Source organism: Equus przewalskii, chromosome 15 (genome assembly GCF_037783145.1).
Source record: "Equus przewalskii isolate Varuska chromosome 15, EquPr2, whole genome shotgun sequence".
Taxonomy (NCBI): Eukaryota; Metazoa; Chordata; class Mammalia; order Perissodactyla; family Equidae; genus Equus; species Equus przewalskii.
The window spans coordinates 45,418,078-45,439,496 of record NC_091845.1 but is presented as its reverse complement, the minus strand read 5'-3'; the positions used below and the strand labels follow the sequence as shown (position 1 = coordinate 45,439,496).

Below are 21,419 nucleotides of genomic sequence, written 5' to 3'. Positions count from 1 at the left end.
GAACTTAACCTCTGTACCTCCCGGCTGGCCCTAGCATAGTGTTTTCAGTGTTCATCCACGTTGTAGTGTGTATTAGTACTTCATACCTTTTCACGGCTGAATAATGTTCCACTGTGTGGATATGCCACATTTTCTTCATCCATTCATCCACTGGTGGACACTGGGTTGTTTCCACCTTTTGACTACTGAGAATAGTGTTGCTGTGAACATTTGTGTACAAGGTTTTGTTTAAGCACCTACTTTCAATCCTTTTGGGTATAAACGTAGGAGTGGAGTTGCAGGATCGTGTGGGGATTCTGTGTTTAACTTACTGAGGAACTGCCAGGCTGTCCCAGAGGGACGCTTTTGAGAGAGAGAAAGGGTAATAATTGCAATTACACTGGAACAACAGGCGTAAACTGGGCCTGTCATGGGCAGACCTAGACCAATGAGCATCCTTGCTCGGCCTATCCCCTCCATCTCCTCTGCTCCCTTCCCTCCTGGCATTAGCCATATCCTGATGGTGTGTTTGATTCCTTTGAATATTCTTAAGCTTTTACTACGTATATATCTTCTTACCTTGTCCCTGAGGTGCCCAAATCCCCCAATCTGAGAGATGAAAGGAAATCCCTAATGCAGTGACCATCTTTTACTTCTTTTTTTAAAAAAAATGGTGGTAAAATATACATAATATAAATTTACCATTTTAGCCATTTATAAGTCTGCAATTCTGTGGCAGTACACTGATGTTGTCATGCAAATATCACCTCCATCCATCTCCAGAACTTTTTCATCCTCCTCAACTGAAACTCTGTACTCTTTAAACACTAACTCCTCAGTCCTGCCTCCCTCCAGCCCCTGGCAACCACCTTTCTACTTTGTGTCTCTGTGAGTTTGACTACTCTAGGAACCTCATACAGGAGGAATCATACAATGTTTGTCCTTTTCTGACTGGCTTATTTCACTTAGCATAATGTCTTCAAGGTTCATCTGTGTTGTAGATGTATCAGAATTTTCTTCCTTTTTAAAGCTGAACAATATTCCGTTATATGTCTACACCATATTTTCTTATCCGTTCGTCCATTGACGGACACTTGGGGTGCTTCCACTTTGGCCATTGTGAATGATGCTGCTATGAACCTGGGTGTACAAATAGCTGTTCAAGTTCTTGCATTTACTTCTTTTGGGTATATACCCAGAAGTGGACTTGGCTGGACCATAAAGTAACTGTGTGTTTAACTTTTTGAGGAACCTGGTTATGCATGGTTTTAACCTTATCAGACACATTATAAACATGCTTGTGTATTTTGCGCTTTAGATTTTTTGGAATCCTTTCTTAGATTTCATCCTGCGTGTGAGATTACTGGTTTAAGGGTCATGACAAATTTTTGGTTCTCCAAACATGCTGTCAAACTGTTTCCTGCATGTGTTGTTCCAATTTATACCAGCTCCATCTGTCTAAACACTAATTCAGCTGTGAGCACCTTAATTACCATCATACTGACACCAACTATTTTAAAATGTTTCCCCTGGTAATCTCATGATTATAATATATACACCTTTAAGAGAAATTACCAAGACAGTTGGAAAACCAAAGTATTTTTTCTGTTTTTCTCCTTGTAAACAAGTTCAAATGACCAGTAACACTCCCTATGTTTTGAGCTTTTGCCTGGAGGTTTAACTCTGGGCTGGGTTTATACACATTAATTTTTCCTTTTAAAATAAAATGAAGTTCTGTGCAGTTCTAGCTGTATGTTTTAGTATTGGAATCGATCTAACCTGCAGTGTAATAGCATCTGCTTTTGTAGATTTCTATACAAAGCTTATTAGAGTCACTGTTTCTGAAAAACACTGAATTTGGTTGACATTTTTGGGGTCTCCGTGACAGGATCCTTCCTTCTTTGCTTTGTCCTGCCTCTTCTTGCTCTGGCTTGTTGCACAACGAGCTGATGTTGTCCCCGTGGACTGTGCCACATTCCATTGCACAAGATTGCACTTTGCCTGTGGTCGGAGACCCTGCTTCTGGCCGGGATGCTGGGCAGCCTGGCCGTCTCGGCTGCAGTGCTCCTGTCGGGGTATGTATCCTCGGAACTGGTGTTCATGTGTGATTAAATGATAGCTTAGAACCTGACACCCAGTCTCACTGGGTGTCAGTTGAACCAGGGTAATTGTTTATCCTTTTTCTTAGAAAGAGTCGCTTCTGGTGGCAATCAAGGCAACGGCCATTCCAGAGAACTCCCCAGTGTCGGTTTTTGTTTCTGTCTCTGAATCATAGTTTCCTTGGCTTCTTCTTTCTGCTTCCATGTGGGTTTCTCTGCTTGGCTTTCCTTCCACTGGAGACCCTCTTTACTGCTCACAGCGAGGGAACTAACTCTCCCTCAGTAGGCGAGGCAGGAAAGGAAGAGAAAAGACGTGTGCCTGTCTCTGAGGGGCAGGCCTGTGAGCCGGAGGTGGTGCAGGAGGAACGGGGCCGAGGGGAGCGGGCTGGAGGTCCTAGCGTCTTGTGGGGCCACTGCTTAGCCTCGAGACCTCACCCAAGTCCCTGAACCTTGCAGGGCCTCAGTTTCCCCTCTTGTGAGAGGAAGCGATAGAAGAGGTCTGGCTCGGATGTGCGGAGTGTAAGAAGTCCCAAGGGGAAGCAGGGAGAGGGTGGATGTGCAGGAGGGACCGAGCTGGGAGACCCCCTCTCCCTTGTGTACTGTGTGAATGTTGACCTACAAGCCCTATGTATTGATTTTTTTTGAGAAGGCAACTTCAGTTCATTAAAATCACAAGGGGCTAACTGTCAGCTGTCAAGTGGTGATGTGCAGGAACCCCTGGAGGACTTGGTACAGAAGGCAGTTCCTGAACCCAACCTGCGTAGATCCTGGTTCAAGAGGTCTCGGGTGGAGCCTCTGGAGCATCTGAAGACCCTGTTACAGAAGCCCGGGGTTTGCAGTGTGCCGATGCCTGCCCCGTGGCACCGTCATCCCCGTGCATGGTTCTTGGGAGGGTTCCTCAGTTCTGAAATGCCTGCAAATTAGTGAAGGGAGGAGAAATGCTTTCTTGCAGGTTCCTTCCCTAGGGGATCCTCACAAGGGGCCACAGACAGTGGGAAGGAGTCATGTGTGAATTAGGGTTGGGAGGAAGCAGGCTGGGGTGTGGGGCCTGGCTCAGCCATTTGCTAATGGAGTGACTTGGGCTCCTCACGTAATCTTCAGGACCTTGGTTTCATTTGTAAAAAGTGTTCCTAGTCCTCACCCTGCACTGCCCACTGGTTGGTGAGAATAAATGAAATGCAGAAATAGATACAAGTGCTTTGCATTGATCAACAAATGTTTATTGAGCACATACTGGTTACGAGGCAGGGAGCTGGGTAAACAGGGAACAGATCAGCATCCCGGGTGGCACTGCTACCTCCTGAGGCCCCTCGTGTGGCGAGCTGCACACCAGGGCCATGCACCAGTCTTGGTTCTGTTGCTGGCTACTCTGTGCCATTTGGCCACCTCCTCAGCCTCTCTGAGTACAGTGTCCTCTTCCATTAAATCGGGTGGTTGAGCCAGTAATTTTTAGCTCTAATGGTCCCTTTGTAGATGTGAAATCACAACTTTTGTAGTGTAGAGAGTAGTTACTAACGCTGAGTCCCCTGAAGATGCTAAGGTAAAGCTCTCAACTGTATGACCCTATGATAGGAATTTTCTAGAAGGACATCTGTCAGACAGGAGTTACAAAGTATCACGTGTGTCTCCAGCACCAGTATATGGCCTGTGTGTGAGTCTGAGTCTGTGCCCTTTAATCCTAATAATTTCAAGAAAAAGGAATTGTTTCCAAGTCTGTACATAATGGTTTGAAAGTGGCCGAGTAGGAGAGGGGTCTTGTCTTATGAAGTCTTTGAAACACTGCTTGTGGGTTTGCAATCACTACCAAGGGTAGAGGGTAATGAGAGAGGCTTACTACCTCCAGCCAGATTCTGACAGACCTGGGGTTACATTCCTCACCCACCATCCTGGTGGCCAAGTGGAAACTTGGTAGGTAAAGAAATGGAATGGGTTGGGCCTGGCTTGGTGTCATAGTGGTTTGGTTCGTGTGCTCTGTTTTGGCAGCCCAGGGTTTGCAGGTTCAGATCCTGGGCACAGACCTACACACCAGTCATCAAGCCATGCTGTGGTGGCATCCCACATACAAAATAGAAGGAGATTGGCACAGATGTTAGCTCAGCAACAATCTTCCTCACCAAAAAAAAAAAAAAACGAAAAACGAAAAAAACAGGGTTGGAACAGTGAGAGAAAAATAGAAAAAAGATGGGCTTTTGGAATGTGGCTGGTCTTGATGAGTTAGGGTTCCTTTTCTTTTTCTTTGATTGTTACCTTTAATGTAGTCTAAAATATTGTACCAAGGCTCAGAGTGAGACACCAGGATGGGAAATTGCAGTGTGTGAGCTGGAGGCGCACGTTTAATTTGGCCCTCAGGTATTTATAAAATTCTAAATTAGTGTCCAACATTGGGGGGGATCTCATGTAGAATACAGATCCCTGGCATCTCGGAAGAAGTCAGCATGTCTAGGGCCAGGGGTGCCTCCTCGGTGGAACAGGATGTGCTGTGCTTGGTGGCCACCAGACACAGCCCTTGGCCTGGCTGCTCAGAGACATTTAGGTAGGAAGAGAGCTTTTCTGCAACCTGATGCTTTTGTTCTACAGGTGAAGAAACTGAGTCCCAGAGAGATGGAGACGTGACTTGCGGGGGTGACGGGGCCGGGATCCCATTCTCCACACTCTTGGAACAGTGCTCTTGCTGCACCCAGCGCCTCTCGCTCCTTCCAGCAGGGGGCAGTCGTGCTGTTTACTTACCTGACCTTCCAAATCTTCCCTGACTTCCTGCTTTCCCTCTTTCTCTGTGCTGTCTGTTCTGCTCTCTTCCTCTGATTTTGCCAGTTTTCCCTCACTAAGGTGTCCTCCTTGTCCAGCACTGCTCTTTCTCCTCTCCGTATTCTTCCCTCCGCCCTCCCTTGCGGTTGTGCTGTTCCTGGTTCTCCTGGGCCCAGAGCCCTCCAGCTCCCGTGTGCAGGCAGCTACCCCCAGCCCATCTGGAGGAGGCCACCACTCAGAGCGTGGAACTGCCTGGTACTAGGTATGCTGACTTCTGCTTAGAGGCCAGGGGTCTGTATTTTTAAATGAGATTCTCCGAGGTTTAACTTTCAGAGCTACTGTTTCTGCTGTGAAATGTAAGCATTGTCTCGGGCGCCTGGCAGGTTTCATGAAGCTGGCATTTGCACCTGGGCATCAGTGCAAATCCTAAGTTGGAGGGACCTCCTTCTAGGCCCTCTCTGGCTGTATGGATTTAGCCCAGGTCAGGTGGAGAGTGGAGATAGCTGCACCTACAGCCCCAGACCCTCTGGTTGCTGAGCAGGCTCCACACCGTCTCCTACCTCCCAAGCAGCCCTAAATGAAGCCCTCCTCCTTGGATAGGAGGACCCACTCCAAACCCACATGCCTTGGAGAAAACCTCAGAAGAGTTATAGCTCTGAAGAGGTGAAGAAACCTGTTATGTTCTGCTCCCCAAGTGGCGCCATGAGCATGGTGGGCATTGGATCAGATCAGCGTTTGCTGAGTGGCTGAGGGGACATTCACTTCTCTGTGGGACTTTCCTCCATGCTGGACAAAGACCTAGGGTGATACTGAAAGGGGCTTGAAAAGACCTGGACTTTAGATGGCTCCACTTGCCCTGTGCTGAAGGCTGGGCCTTTGTCCATCTTCGGGGACAGGGGCTTGACAGCTTCAACCTCTCCCCTTTACAGATTCTTCCTTTCCTTTGTGCCATTTTCCATCCTCTCTCTCCTGAGAGGCTCACCGTTGGTGGAGAAGAGACTGTAGAAAACACTTATAGCATTGTAGTGAAATAATCTATGTACTAAATACATACCCAGACAACAGAGGGCAAGGAAAACTTGAAATACAGAGTGACATTTGAGTGATATTTTGAGATGGAGTTTGCTGGGTAGTGAAGGGCATTCCAGACAGAACAGCTGGTGTAAAAACCAAACTTTTGCAAAAATGTGTTTGGAGAAGAGTGAGAACTTGGTGTGGCTTAACTGAGGAGGTATTGGAGAAAATAGCAGAGACCGAGCTTGGTAAGAAAGGCTGTTTGGGTATTGATTTGGCTGCTTTAATGGGGACCAAAATAATAGGGACTTCAGTAAGGTAGACGTTTATTTCTTTGTCTTAAAAGTCCAAATGAGGTGGCTCAGGAGTGCTCCGCTCCCCCAGGTTGTCCCAGGCACCCAGTCTTGCTCTGGTCACCCTCTAGGTGTTGCCTTTACTTGTGTGGTTGAAGAGGACTCCAGGACCAGCCCCATCTCTTGCAGTTCCACAGCTGGAGAGGGCATGACTTGGAAGTTCTGTTTATATCCTGTCAACCAGGCACATGGACACACCTTACTGCAAGGAAAGCTGGGAAATGTAGTTTTTAGCTGGGTGGCTGTGTGCCCAACCACACCCTGGGGGTTATATTACCGAAAGGAAGAAGCAGAAATTAGACATTGGGAAACAGTCAGTAGCCTCTGTCTTAGGAAGTTGTAGGCTGAATCGTGAAGCATTTTTAGAGAGCTGGGAGGTTTTTAAAGCAGGGCAATACCATGATTTAAAGAAGCATCTTTCCATAGATGGTGCCAGCAGCAGCAAGGCCAGCTACCGTGGGGCTGTTGTAGTAATTGGAGAAGGGGGAGATGCTGAGGCTAAATCCACCCTGACCGCATGGGTGAGCCTGGCCTTTGGATGGTTTGACAGCCTAGGGGTCAGTGGATTCTGGGCTGTTGTTGCTGCAGATCTCCCAGAAGCCATGGACCTCTTGGGGTCTGGGTTCAATCAGCAGGCTAATGCCCTTCATTTCAGACTTATGCTGGAACACATTTTATAGCTTGTTAATAATGTGAGTTGGAGCTGTGGAGGAATGGTGACCATACAGAACATAAAGAGTTCCTTTCCTCAAAGTGGGGCCAACAGTGTCCTTGCACACCAGGAGCTTGAATAAGCTCCAAGAGAGGGGCCAGGGCTGTCCTTCTCAGGCCCCTGATCCTTCGTGGTTCTGCAGACAAGTTACCTCAGTTCTTGGCTCTGCTTGCTGTGCCCTCGGAGGGAAAATCATTCTGACACCTCCCTGGCTGGTCAGTGTGTCTAATAGAACATCCCTGCCATACTTAAGAAGTCTTCTGCATGTTTAGCACAAAAACTTCCCCATCAAAATATCCTGGGAATTCCCCAGCATTCCTTTTTTTTTTTAAGATTTTATTTTTCCTTTTTCTCCCCAAAGCCCCTCCAGTACATAGTTGTATATTTTTAGTTGTGGGTCCTTCTAGTTGTGGCATGTGAGATGCCACCTCAGCATGGCCTGATGAGCAGTGCCATGTCCGCACCCAGGATCCGAACTGTCGAAACCCTGGGCCACCGAAGCAGAGCGAGCGAACTTAACCACTCGGCCACGGGGCTGGCCTTCTCCAGCATTTCTAGTGTGCGGGCCTGGGAGATGAGCAGTGGATGGCAGAGGCAAGGGCGCAGCTTTCAGTGCAGCTGGATCTGCCACTTACTTAGCTGCGTGACCTTGACCAACAATATATTCCACAGGCTCTGTGAATCTCTGCTTCCTCATCTATAAAACAGAGCAAATATTATTCCCATCTCAGGTTGCTGGGAGGGTCAGAGAATGCTCTGAAGGCACTGGCGTGGTGCTTGGCGTGGTGAAAGCATTCCTGGGGAATTCTCGAAGGTTCTCATATTATGTTTACCCGACTTCAAGCCTTGGATGTTTCTTCTCCATGAGGCAAATGTGGTGTCCCCCTCCAAAGGAGGTCCCCGGGGCCTCCAGCTCTGCAGCCAAGGTCAAGGAGACCTCCCTGGGCAGTCCCTAAAATCCTTTCCTATGCCCTGATTCTCTGGGCCTTCCAGGCAGCTGAAAACTTGCTGATGTTTATATGGCTGGTCACGTTATGGAAAAATCAAATATACAGAGTTTTTTTAAAGAGGCATTTTGGCACAGCCTCACCTTTTGATACTTTATCTCACTGGTCATCTTATGCCTTAAGGAAAACGATCTCTCTTGGGCACAAGGACCCACACTGCAAATAGGTTGACCTTCAGCCCTGAAAGTAGAAGGACAGGTGAAGTCTCAGCGTTTGGGCAGGTGCCAGCATGCTCACAAGTGACTCGTTATTTTAAGAGGGGTATTTTTTTTTGCAGTCTGTTGCCTTCCCCACCACCAAATGGCAACGACACTAGAAGATTCCAGCCCGTTGTGTGGGTGCATGAAGCAGGAATGTGTTGGTCCCTTGCCTGTTTTCCTAAGGACAGGCTGGCACTGCCTTCAGTGGAGCCCCCCATGTTTAGCTGAGAGTTGCTGCAGGTTGGGTGTCACCCCTCCTTGACCGCGTATTCCCTCAGTCGGGTGGCAGCCATTTTATAGCTGTGAGGCCTCTCCCCAAGATGAGCTTTGTGGGAACTTAGTCTTCACTTCATTGTGAGAGGAGGAAATATTTGCTTCATTATGAGCCCATCTTGGACTTTCTGGATGGAATAAAAATATGAGACATCTTCTGTCTTGAGGTGAGGCTGTTGACTCTAGCCTAGGGGAGGACGTAACTTCTGTTCGTGACAGACCTTTGTGAAGTGGCAGAGCAGCTCTGGTGTGGTTTCGGCTGGCTGAAATGCCAGTGCGCTTGCTGTGACATTTTCCCATATTAGGCAGAGAATCCCGAGCGTTCGGATGTTGTCCCCCTCTAGGACTGAAGTGCTTCCCTAACGCTCCAAGTAAAGTCTGCTTTTAACTCTTTCCTTGGCGCTTGAAAAACCACGCTGACTTCCTGAATCGAAGTGTTCCACAGTGAAGCTTTGCGTGTTGACTTGAGTGAGAAGGGATGTGTGGGGTGGCAGGTGGTCGGAGGTGGGCGAGGGAGCCTACAGGTGCTTTCAGTGGGCTCCTGTCTGAAGGGAGACAATGGGTCATTGGATGTTCTTTTTACCTGTGATTCCATCTTTCGTTTTTCCTGCTGTGTGGCCTTCTTATGAAGCACGAAGGAGACAGGGATTTTGGTAAGTCTCTGGCATAGCCGTTGTGCTGGGCACAGGTGTCTCCACGTTCCACCTGAGTGTGAGCGGCCCTGCCTTGCTGCCTCGCTGCCCTGCTGCTGCCTCTGCCTTGGTTCCCACAGTAAGGGGAGCAAAGGGACTGGCCCTCCCTGCTGTACCTGCTTTGGTTCTCCAGCAAATCCCTGCCCCAGGCCCTTCCTGCTCCCTCTGTGGCTGCCTCCCAGCTGGGAGCACCCTGGGATTTACTCCCACCATTTGCACCCGTCGTTTCCTCTGTGTGTGTTTAGGGTTGGGCCTTTCTCCCTTAGTTTGATGCCAACTTCCACCTTTTAGAAACACCTCCTAATTCTCATCTCTTGCCAGTACCTCCTCCTTACTTCCCCTTGCTGTTGTGTGGTTTTGTTTATCTTGAGAGTGGTTTTCCCCTCGCTCTTTGTGGTGGGAGACTGAATCACATGCTCTATCCTCTGCTTTTGTTTTCTACTTCAAGGCAAGAAAATGATGCAACAGTCTTCTTCAGAATTGACCCCCACTGTATTCTTATCTTTTGAACAGTTTTTCTCGTTGAGGCTCATTCCTAGAACAAAAGACTGAGTTAACTCTCCTCTCATGAACAGCTGGGTGCCTTGGTTTTTATGGGTTGACAAGACCACCACGGCTCACACCGCCTGTTTACCATCATAGGTCCTGAATACTTTCTATGAAATAGGCTGATAGCGTGACTGATATCAGAATTAGTTGATAGATAATCAACACTCACCCATTAGCATTCACTTAATTCATTCTTCCGGGGGGTAGACAAGTTGCGTGAGGCTAGTCTTCTGGATACATTTGCCATGTTTACAGTTTAATTAACAGGCCTGCTTTAAGGTGCTTTGTGTGGACTGAGTCACCTCCATAGGCATTATCGTGCACCTCCTGAGCACAGTCTGGGCCAGGAACTGTGAGGGGTATAAGTGGTGGATCGAGAACAACCCGTGTATGGGAGTTTGCCATCTCAGAGGGAAATGAGTTGGATACTAACTTACCCAGAAGACAGAACTTAATGAGTGCAGTAATAGAAGTTTTGACAAAATGCTATCAATATGGACGCGGGAAGAAAGATTAGTTCTACTTGGAGTGCTCAGAACACCAGTATGTCAGGGGAGAGGTGGTATTCAAGCTCTGCCTTGACAGAGGGGCACCTGTTGGTCCAATGGTTGGAAACCCCTTGAGAAGTGTCGCAAGGGCAGGACCACCAGTGTCGTGTTTACTCTTGCATCTCCTATGTCTCTGGTACTCAGGATGTATTTGGATGGATGGATGGAAGGAAGTGTAGGCAGATGGACAGATGAATGAATGAATTTAATGAAGGCAAAAATCTTAGGTGGGGCAGTGGCTTGCTTGCATGGTAAAAGAGTGGCACTAAAATTTAGGCATATTGCTGAAATTGTAAGTAGTTTAGCTTAAGTGTAGAGTGATTGAGAGAAGATGGCCAGAGAAAGGACTGGAAAGAAAGACTTAGCCCAGATGGTGAAGGCGTAAGAATTTTGGCTTCACAGAAGGTGGGCAGTTAAATGGCAGGAACTATTTCTGGTAGGTCTTGGCAGTAAGCATGTGTAAATCTGAGTTTCAAGAATAGAATTTAAATTGGAGAGAGACCCCTGATATGCCTTATCTGTTCTCTCCATGTCGCGGGTAAGTAACCAAAGACGTCTCCTGCAGGCCACAAGTTTAGTTAAGCAGCAGCAGCAAGGCCATAACCGGTTCTGGGCTCTCATTTCTCTGTCGTCTTCCCTCTAGACGTGTGCAACAGCACTGATCTTCCGGAAGTCGAGATCATTAGCCTACTGGAGGAGCAGCTGCCCCATTATAAGTTAAGAGCCGATACCATCTACGGTTATGACCACGACGACTGGCTCCACACACCCCTCATTTCTCCAGATGCCAACATCGACCTCACAACTGAGCAAATTGAAGAGACGCTGAAGTACTTCCGTAAGTAGTTCCCCTTTCGCATGATGACGGCACTGTGATGACCAGTCCTTCTTAGCCGCGGCCTCCAATGAGATCTTATATTACTTACTAAGTCTTGTGGCCTGCTATCCATGGAAAGAGACTCAAAGAAATGTGGCTGCAGGGGTTAGCCACATAAAAGGCCTCCATTTTAAGTCTTCTAAATAAATTTTTGCATTGTGAGGACAAGTACGAGTTTTCATTTGAACCAGCTTTCTCTTAACCATACAGAAGGATTTGAAGATGCTCCCGTTTTCCCCTCTTACCAAAAGTGCTACTTGAGTCCTTAGAAACTCATTTTGGGAAGGAGTTTGCATTTAAACCAAAGGTATTGGGAACATCTAGGTTCCCAGTTTACATGGCATAGCCTGACATACCAAGACTTACGATTTCTGTGTGAAAGCCCATGAAGCTGCTTATTCAGGAGAGTCAAGATGTTGCTGCAGTAGCAAACCAGTCACGCGAGGGCTGCAGAGCTGACACCTGGTAGGGTGAGCAGTACACTAACTGGGCTTTTTTTCACTGTGTTTATGAGGACAAGTGTGTGAGACCTGATTTTGCAGACTTAAAAAATATATGATAATTTTAAAAATTCACACTAATGATGTTTCTGATGTTCATTCAAGAGGTGCCTTTTTTGAAGTAAGTTTTCTCTAGAAATTTAGGGCACCCCTATGAGATTGGTAGGACAGCCCAGTTCTTCTTTGTTTTGACATCTCTGACTTAAAATTTAATTTGAACCTAGTCTAAATGATAAGTGATGACATATACATATTCTGTGTATCATTGTGTCACCTTAAAAAAAACATACAGCAATCCTGCATCTTACTTGGAGATACCGTGGTTCAAAACCAGCTTCTAGTACCTCTATAAAGTTTTCTGGAATTGTTTTCTCTAATATAGACCGACTTCCAGTTTTCTTGAATTTGTGAAATCATTTACAATAAACAAGTCAGAACTCTTAAGTTTCGCCTTTAGAGCCTATCTGGGGCTGTTTTCACATTTTCTCTATTAAATATTAATAGGAAGTGAATTTTGTTTAAGTTGACCTGTATTTTTATAAACCCTACAAGTCTCTTTGTGAACACTGCAGATAATCAGTTTCAGTAGGAATAAAAATAGAATAATCCACCCCAGAGCAGATAAGAAGCACATTAGGCTTGTCCTAATGTTCAGGTTGAACCTTTAGAACTTCAGGTGTGTCTTGTGGCGTATAGGAAGTTCTTTGTAAGTCGCCAGTGTTTACTCACAGTATGTGTATCACCAAGGAGATGTGGTGTGTGGAAAACCGTGTCCTGAGAAACCTCCGTGGTAGTCCTATATTTAGTTCCTTCAGACTGATTCACAGTAGAATTCACAGCAGAATTATTTTTCCAGAAATTTCTGTGTGTTACCTACCCTTCCTTAACAGACTGTCCTGTGATTCTTCAGGACCCCTTCATGGCCGTTTCTGCCACAGGACACTCTGGTCCCTTCTCATACACGCTGACTAATCACTTACATTCACAGTGTAACTGGAGCACCATCCATGGGCAGTACTTCACTGTTTTCGCGGAACTTTCATATGAATTGCCTCATTTCGCCCCTATAAAATGTCTATTGTGTGGGCAGGACCAGTTTTATTATCAAGGAAATAGAATCGTGCAGGACTCATAGCATTTTTTCCATAGCACTGACCTACAGCTTCTGAAATCCTTTTAACAGTAGACTTGAACAGACATTGTGGCTGGTCGTTGTTTGTTATACTTTTAGTTATGTATTTAAGAGAGGAATAAAATCGTGGTGGATTTGGCAGTGGCTAACACAAATTATAATAAAACCAGAAGAACCAAAATAGACATTGAGCAGAGATTCTGGAAGTTCTTAGAGCATGATTACATCCAAGTCTTACCTTAATTCTGTATTTTCCTCTGTGGTACCTCTGCTTAGAGCAGAGTAGGTGTTTGCTAAGTATCTGTTAAATGGATGGTCACTTGTTAACTCTAAACTTAAATACAGCACCCTCTAGAGCAAGGCTTTCACACTGAGGTCCTGGGGAGCCCCAAAGGATCTGTAGAGAGAAATGAGGAGGTCTGTGAACTCATAAAGGAAAAAAATCACATCTTTCTTTTCATTCAATTCTAACTGAAATGCAGCCTTTCCTTCCATTATGAGCATAGAAAACAACACACAGTGGCACTGGCAGGACCTGTGACGTGGTTCCCAGTAGAAGGTACAGATGTTTGCACGTCATGGTACAGCGGAAGCAGATGCTTGGAAATACCTCCTTTGCTCAGCACTGCTTTGAAATTACTTCATTATTAGATGTGCTGCTAGATGTTGTTATTTCGTGCATTGATAAAGCAGCACTTAGCACACCACGGACCTTTTTCAAGTTTTAATAACTACATTATCATACAATTAGTTTCCTTCCCAGTCCTCATATTTTATGTCTTCAGATCTTTCTTCTGAGGAGAGGTCCGTCGGCCCTGCCAAACGGGCCGAGTGGTCAGTGGAAGCACAGGTCAGGAGCCCCGCTGTGCCCGTGGTGTCCTTCTTTTGTTTACATGTGTGTAACCCAGGAGATGCCGTGGCTCCCAGCGCTGTGACTCATTTGTGTGTCCAATCGATTGTTAGTTGCATGAGAGAACAACAGACCCTTTGTTTCATTTCAGATTTATTTTCTGCCTTGGCTAGGGTAGTGTTTCTCTCTTGTGGGTGAGGGCTGCTTCTGGGGGCTTCTGATCCGCTTTCCCAAGTGAAGACCACTGGATGAGAGGGCTGTCTCCACCATTGCTACACAGAGCAGAGCAAACGCCTTGCATGTCAGGAGGTAGAATAAAACTCAACCCCCTTTCCTACATGTCATCCCTCAGAGTGGAGGAATGCCTTTCAAATCTGGCCCTCACCTGGCTTGTCGAGAAGAGGCAAGAAAGCTTTGGGTGTCCACCTTTACCAGGTGATAGAATGACCTTTTCAGAAAAATTCCAACACTTCCCATAGTCAGGTAGGTTTCTTGACTCCTGATGAGGTGAGAAACACAGAAAATAAAAATGACTCGCAAAGCAAACCTATCCATAAATATAAAAGAGGAAGAAAAAATAGTTAACATTTAATGTTTACTGTATGTGAGTCATTGTTTTTAATACTTTACATGTATCTCACTTAGTTCTCATAATGACCTCTGATTTACATAGTCTTGCTAACCCCCCATTCTACAGATGAGAACTCAGGCTCAGAGAAGTTAAGAAGCTTGCCCACAGGCACACAGCTAGCAAGGCGGGGTGCCTAGTTTCACACCTAGGTTGTCTGGTCTGACTCTATCTTTACACTCTCAGAGTAGGTGAAGGAGAAAAGAATTCTAGTTTAAGAAGAAAGCTCATTTGGTAAACGTGAAAAAAAACCAAAGCCTCAGTTTCAGAATATGTCAAAAGCTTACTTATTTTTAAAATATGTGTTCAACATATCTGAAATTCATTTTTTTTCACTCAAGGTCACTGACCCAAGTGCAACTTAGCCTGAGGCAGCTTAATTTCAGATGAGGTTTCCTCCTCCTCTGTACTTGCTGCCTCCGTCCCGTGTCTGTAGGTCGTGCTTCCCAATCTCAGGTGGACATGATTACATGTGCTGCAGACTTTTCTAGTCACGTAGCATTCTGCAGACACCAGACTTGAAGCTGGCTGCGTTAGTGCCTAGGTGGCTCCTTGTGGTTCCTCCTTTGCAGGGGCCATGCTCTGTAACTTTCTGGTTAAGGAGCCTTGGACAAGAAAAGAAATCTTTGTGTGTCTCAAGTGCATATGATCTGCTGACCACTTCACCTCTGAGTTTACCTGGAATAATCTTTTTCCCAAGGAGAAGAGAAGGTTATGAAGCAATAAGAGTTTCAAGGCATTGTTCCACCGTTTGCTTTTACTATAAAGTAATATTAATGAATTGACCAACAGATACTTATTGTGTGCCTGGTATGAACCTGTGATCTTTTGTGCACTTGACCTGTTTGCGTTCCAGCTGAGGTTTTCTGGCTAAGGAAGTGAATACATCTCCTGGATTACTGATTTTCTTCCATTACCCACCCAGGGACTTTACACTGGGTTGGGCCAACGCAGGAAGCTCTCGAGGCCTTTGGCTGGCATCCTGCACCGAGTTGCCAGCCTTGCTTATGTGGGAGGACGGAGTGGAAATTAAACCAGTTCCCCATACCATGTTAATGTTTTAAATTTTAATTTAAACAAAAAATTTAAAGACCATTAATCTAGTCCTACCCAGATGGGGCACCCGAGGCTTGGGGTGAAGTGAGTTGCCAAGGTTGTGCAGCTGGCTTGAATGGGACCAGGATCCTGTGTAGGTCTCCGCGCTCCTCACCCCAGCACTCCAGAGTTGTGCCCATAAAGTGGCGCTTACAGTAGATGCCATGCCGCCGTTTCCGCCTTTGTTCCTTCACTTGCGTCCATACAGTCATAGTAATGAGCATTTGTGTGAGCCTGATGCATTGCAGTTCACTCACACAGATCTCATCCCACGAGAGAGGGAGTCTGCCTGGGATAAGGCACGAGGACACAGCACGTGGCCTGGGGGTCTAACTGGTGAAGCTTGGGCTGCAGTGCACCCTCTCCACAGGGTGCCTACCTGGAGGTTCCTTCTTTCCTCGTCTGATGCGTCCTGGAGCAGGGTACGTCACAGTGACCCACTCCGTTTTGGACCCTCTCCTCGCTTGGCTTCCAGGGCCTCACTTGCTCCCGGATTTCCCTCCTATCTCTCTGGCCAGTCCTTCCAGCCTCTTTCACTGGTTTTTCTTCCTCTTCTTCTGAGCTTCTAAATCAGTGGCTCTCAACCTGATACACCTAGAGAGCTTTTAAAAATATACCCTCCTCAGGCCTTGTCCTCAGAAATAGTCATTTTGAGCCTGTCATTCCAGTCTCTAGGTAACTGGGATGTGCTGCTCTACCAGTTGGAGCGCCCGGTCTGCTGCTCTCCACATCGTCTCTTCCCAGGGCTTTAAATACCAGCCACATGCTGGTGACTCCCGAATTTATGTCCACCCCTGACCACCTCCTCCTCTTCCCTCCCCGCCTCCGGGCTCACATACCTAGTCATTAGCTTAGCGTGTCCACTGACAAAAGTGGAGTATTTCCTCCATACACATTTGTCTTGATCAGTGAGACACGGTTTACTCCATTTCCATATCTGCCTGGCCATCAGCTGGCCCCGTTAATTCTTTCTCTGGGTATCTCTCAGATCCCCTCTCTGACCCTACTGCCGCCACCCTGGATGAAGCCACTGTCCTCTCGTCGCTGAGCTGCTGAAACTGTTCTCCCTGCTTCCACTTTGCTGCTTCTCTGCCAACCCTCTTCTGCTCAGCAGCCCGACTGATCTTTTTTCAAGATCCAGTTGGGTGATCTGCTCCTCTGTTTCCCATTGCTCTTTGGATAAAATGCAGGGTCTTTAGGGACCCTGTCACACGGCTCTTGGCTCTCTGTGCAACCAGCCTCATCCCACCCCACCCCTGTGCGTTTCTTCCCACCTGCCAGGCTTCCATGGAGGCCCCAGGCGCTCAGCAGGGCCCCTTACCGGCTTCCCATCCTTTCCTTCTCAAAGGCGTCTTCTCCTCTCACCTACGTTGCAGATACTAGACTTGCATTTCAGCCCTGGTTCTGAAACCTGTGCTTTTTGTCACCTTGAGGAAGTCATGGAACCTCTCTGTACCTCAGTTTTGTTTTTGTGGTTTTAAAAAACGTTCTGTGACTCTGTTGGTGATGACGCAGCGGTGGGAGATAGTGTCCATTACTGACTTTCAGAGTGAGAAAGCGGGGAAGCTTGTCACTATTTTACAGAATCCTGGAGCCTACCCCACTTCTCAGCGCTTACTGCCTGGCCTTTTCATGAACAGAAATGATCTTTAAAAGGAGTTAAGTTTTAAAAATAATATAGCTTCTGGTCATAAAAGTATGCCAATTTTAGATAATTTAACAAAAATAAACAAAGACAAAATGATGACTAACTTAGCAACCGCTTCTCATTTTTTGTGAGATATTTCTAGTTGTTTTTTTCTCCAACAAATGTATTACATATTTGGGAACGTAATGCATTTTTACTTAATGGTATATGTTGACTGTTTCCGCATGGCATTAAAATTCTTGAAAAACACAATTTTCACCATTGCTTAATAGCCCATAATTTATATTGAACCATTGGTCTACTATTAGGAATCTAGACTGTTTCTAATTTTTCCTCAGAGAACATGAGTGAACATCCTCCTATATAAGTATCTGTCCACCCAACACATGATTTCCTTCAGGTGTATTTCTAGAAATTGATTTTCTGGGCTTGAACATGTGATGATTTTTAAGTTTCTTTGAACTATATTATTACTAATTCTTAGATTAAACATTTTCTTAAATTAGGAAATAAAAACTGCTTATTCTTGGTTAGCTTACATTGAGTCATGAAATTAGTAGGAAACCTGATGAATAAACGATGAGTCAGTGAAGAACAGGGCACCGTTCCATGAGCTGGTGAGAGGTCATAAACTTCCTGATGTTTTCCTCCCCTGAGAATGTTCGCTGGAGATTTGGAGGTTGTTAGTTGCCTCATTCTTTGGGTTCAGAATTCTTTCCGGGTTCCGTCTCTGATTTCTGCTGGATGGTTTGTGGGTGATGGTGGTTAGTGGTGAATGAAAGGGACATTCATTGAGTGTTTGTTGCATCCCCGGCACCGAGTCCTCCCCGCAGCCCTCTGAGGCGGAGACTTCTCATCCACATTTTAAAATGAGGCCGAGGTTCAGAGGGACCCTCCATTCCCTGCCCAAGGTCACACAGGAAGGGGGAGAAGCAGGGTCTGAGCCCAGCTGGGTAGGCCCTGCTCAGGCTCATCCACAGTGTGGTATCCTCAGGTCCAGCCTTTCCTTTCCTATTGTCTGTGGTTTGAAGAGGTCTTATATGCTATTGAGGTACTTAAAATGGACAGAATTTCACCTCTCCTGTGTTCTAACTTGTGATCTTCTCATCTCTAACCAAATCTTTTTACTTCCAAGACATCATGCCATGCAGTACTTAGAAGCAATTTGCTTGAAAACACCAAATTTATTCTTTAAAAAGTTTGAATACATCCTACATATTTTCTTTCTTTCTTTTTTTTGAGGAAGATTAGCCCTGAGCTAACTACTGCCAGTCCTCCTCTTTTTGCTGAGGAAGACTGATCCTGAGCTAACATCCGTGCCCATCTTCCTCTACTTTATACGTGGGATGCCTAAGACAGCATGGCTTTTGCGAAGCGGTGCCATGTCCGCACCTGGGATCTGAACCAGCGAACCCCGGGCCACCAAGAAGCAGAACGTGCGAACTTAACCACTGTGCCACCAGGCCAGCCCCATCCTACATATTTTCTTACAAGAGTCCTGAGGAAGGGTGTCTTACCTTTTTCTTAGTTTGTACAGGTTGTTATCCATAAGTGAATGTTTGGAAAATGATAACAATAAGCAAGGGTCATGAAGGAGATGATAAAGTTTATGAGTATGGTAAATCATTTAAAGAAATGTGTGTGTATGTGTATATATATTATATATATAATATACCTATTATATATATATATATAATATATAAATATATTTTTTAATTCAAAGTATTATCAAGGGGTCCACTTAAACTTTTTCCCAAAGGCAGCTTCCTGAGAGAGAACAGTAAGGCATGTTATCTGTAGAAGTTTAACTAGAATTGAGAGATGCAGCTAATCCGTGTGAGGTAGGTTATGTCTATTGAAGTTCAGATAACGTCGCTTTATAGTGAAGGTTTTCTTCTGAGTGGTTCTCAGGGAAGAAAAGTAGGCAGAGACACAGTGGTCAGTCCTGGGTTAGAGGGCCACGCCACCGTCATCTACCAACTAGATGTGTGACCTTGGGCAAATCACGTAAGCACTTTGGGAGTCAGATTTATTATCTGGAAATTAGTCAGCATTAAACATCTTGTGATTCTCTGATCTGTCTTTGAGAGCTTTTCACTTTCTTGTCAAAGGTATCCCACGATGAAGTTCTTTTATTGTTGTGTTTTTGTTTTATGGCAGTTTCCTTTTTGTGTTTTTCTGTATTGTATAATAGGCGTTAAGAGACTTGGGACTTTAATTTTCAGTTTTTAAAAATGGTAGTGTTTGCCTTTTCAAATAAAAGTGCTATTAAATTGCTTTCCGGTGATAATTCTGGGAAATTTTTAAAGAATTCTCCAACAGAACACTATAGAAATACTCACCTAGCTCTCTAAGCATAATGTCCTAGAACTTTTCTCAGTAAAATTTCGATATGTGCAAGGCTTAAATTCTGAAAGATTGTAAGTTGTTGAAAATGATTTCCATATTCACTGAGTAAATCCCATGGAGGCAGAAAAGCCCTGGCTGCACAGTCGCTTCCCATATATTAGCTCCACCTGGTCATGGTACCTCCATCTGGGTGTGGGCCTGGGTGCCAGGCGCTGGGGGGAATTGAAGGTACCTACCTCCAGGAGGCGGTCCAAAGCAGCCACATTCCAGGGTGCCTGACAGCACCAGGAGCCCTGGGCGCCTTGTCTGGTAAGCAGGGCAGCCAGGTACTCATCTCAGTGGGCAGATCTACCTATGTGGCCCCTAGGCTTGCTTTGTCACCTACCAGCTTTCATTCTTTCTCATCAAACCAAATTCCAATGTTGAGTACATTATCTTGTTTTTTTCTTTTAGGAACAAAAATGTTTGGCAAGCAATTCTACATGTCTTTTCATTTTCTTTTAAGAACAGAAATGCTTGGCAAGCAATTCTATACAGATTGACCGTTTTCCTTTTCATGTTAATCCAGCCTGTCTAAGACAAAGTTGGAACGGACTCCAGTGGGAAACTGACATGATGGCTCAGCTCCCACCCCATACGCTTGTCCTGGGTGATGGGCTCAGGCCACAGGGCTTTGGACTTATGGGAGGAGCAGAATCAGGGACCGTTTGAACTTCTGGTTTGTGTTTTGAAGCCTGTGACATCTGCCATATGACCTGCTGGTCCCATGAGTGAGAGGCCCCATGCAGCCCTCCCAGGCTGCAGGAAGCAAACTGGGAACTGTGCGACCCAGGGGAACTCTGTTTCTTCTCTGTATCCTTCTCACACGTTTGAGTGATTTTAACGAGAGCTGCATCGAGGCCTGGGTGCACTTCGGCTCTGCTGTGCTCTGTTAAATGCTGTTTCCCTGCTTTGGGACATATTCTGTCAAAGCCAGGCTTTGTTCTGCCCCCACCTTCCTCCTGGAGGTGGGGTGGGTGCCTGAAATGAGGTGGGGGATGATTTGGGAGGGGGTAGTTGTCAGCAAGCTGTTCACTAGCAGCCTGCCTTCTGCCACGGGAGCTCAGTGACTGGCGATGACAGTGTTATAAAAAATAAAGATCAGAAAGAGAACTCTGCAGATGCAGCCTGTTAGTTAATGTTCTGTAGCAAGTGGAGGGAGGGCCTGCTTGTAAGGCTGTATTTCACGTGAGCCCCACTGGCCCCCTCAAGAACAGATTAGGAAGCCTCTTTTGGGCCTTCCCCTTTTCTGTTTTGGGTTCCTGGCTGCCCTCCGGTGCAGGTAGAAGGCCAGCTGGCGGTACTTCCTGAAGGGAGGAAAGCTCTGGAGACGGGGGGCATGTTGCAGAGTGGGGTTGGGGCCGCTGAGTGGTTCTGCCTCCAAAACAGGAGGGAGGAGCACAGGGAGCCATCCTTGTTCCGACCTGCTTGTTCCATCAGCTACCCTAGGGCCTGTGCTGATCGCCCGCAGGCACGGAGGAAGGTGATGTGGCAAGATCTGTAACGTCTAAGACGCTTTGGGGCAAACTCATAACTGCGTCATTAGTAATTGAATCCAAAATTGTTAGTGTTTAGTCATTTGTAAAATGTATTAAATAACAATTTATTTAAAATTGTTATACATAAACATACGAATATATGTATAAAGTTGTATATATGTCAGTGAATATTTAATTCATATGCTCACCCAGCTAGTAATTAGAAACTTAGAAATTTAATTCTTTCAAACATTTAAATTTGATCACAACTGTATTTAATTAGATTCTTCTTAACATTGCAGACTAAATCTATTAAATTCTCAAATGCTTACAAAAGAGGATATATAGTTAACCTTGTGGCGCAGGATGCAGTCCTCCTCCTGCCTGGGTGTAGCTGTGACCACAGCATCAAGTCCTTCTGTTCTTTTATCTGCCTCCTCCTGTATCCCGTTGGCTTATTCATAGCCACCTCACTTAGAGAAATGTTCATACATCGCTTTATAAAAGATATTAGTGGCAGAAACAGAACAGTCATACACACCCACCCTCCCCAACTTCTTAAGATGGATTAAAAATACCTTCCTATTATATTCTGTTTTCCTTTATAGATCGCTTGCCTTGTTCACTTGCTTGCCTTTTCATTTTGATATTC

The 21,419-nt window shown here is 45.8% G+C and overlaps 1 protein-coding gene across 16 annotated transcripts in view; it reads left to right on the top strand.

Moving 5' to 3' along the window:
• The window catches only part of TRAK1 (trafficking kinesin protein 1), a 177,141-nt gene that overhangs the window by 85,534 nt on the left and 70,188 nt on the right, over window positions 1–21,419 (top strand). For 15 of the 16 annotated variants that reach the window (XM_070575790.1, XM_070575787.1, XM_070575777.1 and 12 more), the window contains one exon: window positions 10,815–11,009. Coding sequence is in view for 4 of the 16 variants with exons in the window: in XM_070575774.1 (XP_070431875.1) it covers window positions 10,815–11,009 (195 nt within the window). In the remaining 12 variants the exon portion in view is untranslated. Of the gene's footprint in view, window positions 1–1,966; window positions 2,055–10,814; window positions 11,010–21,419 lie in introns of those variants that run through there. The other variant, XM_070575793.1, reaches the window with a different exon arrangement.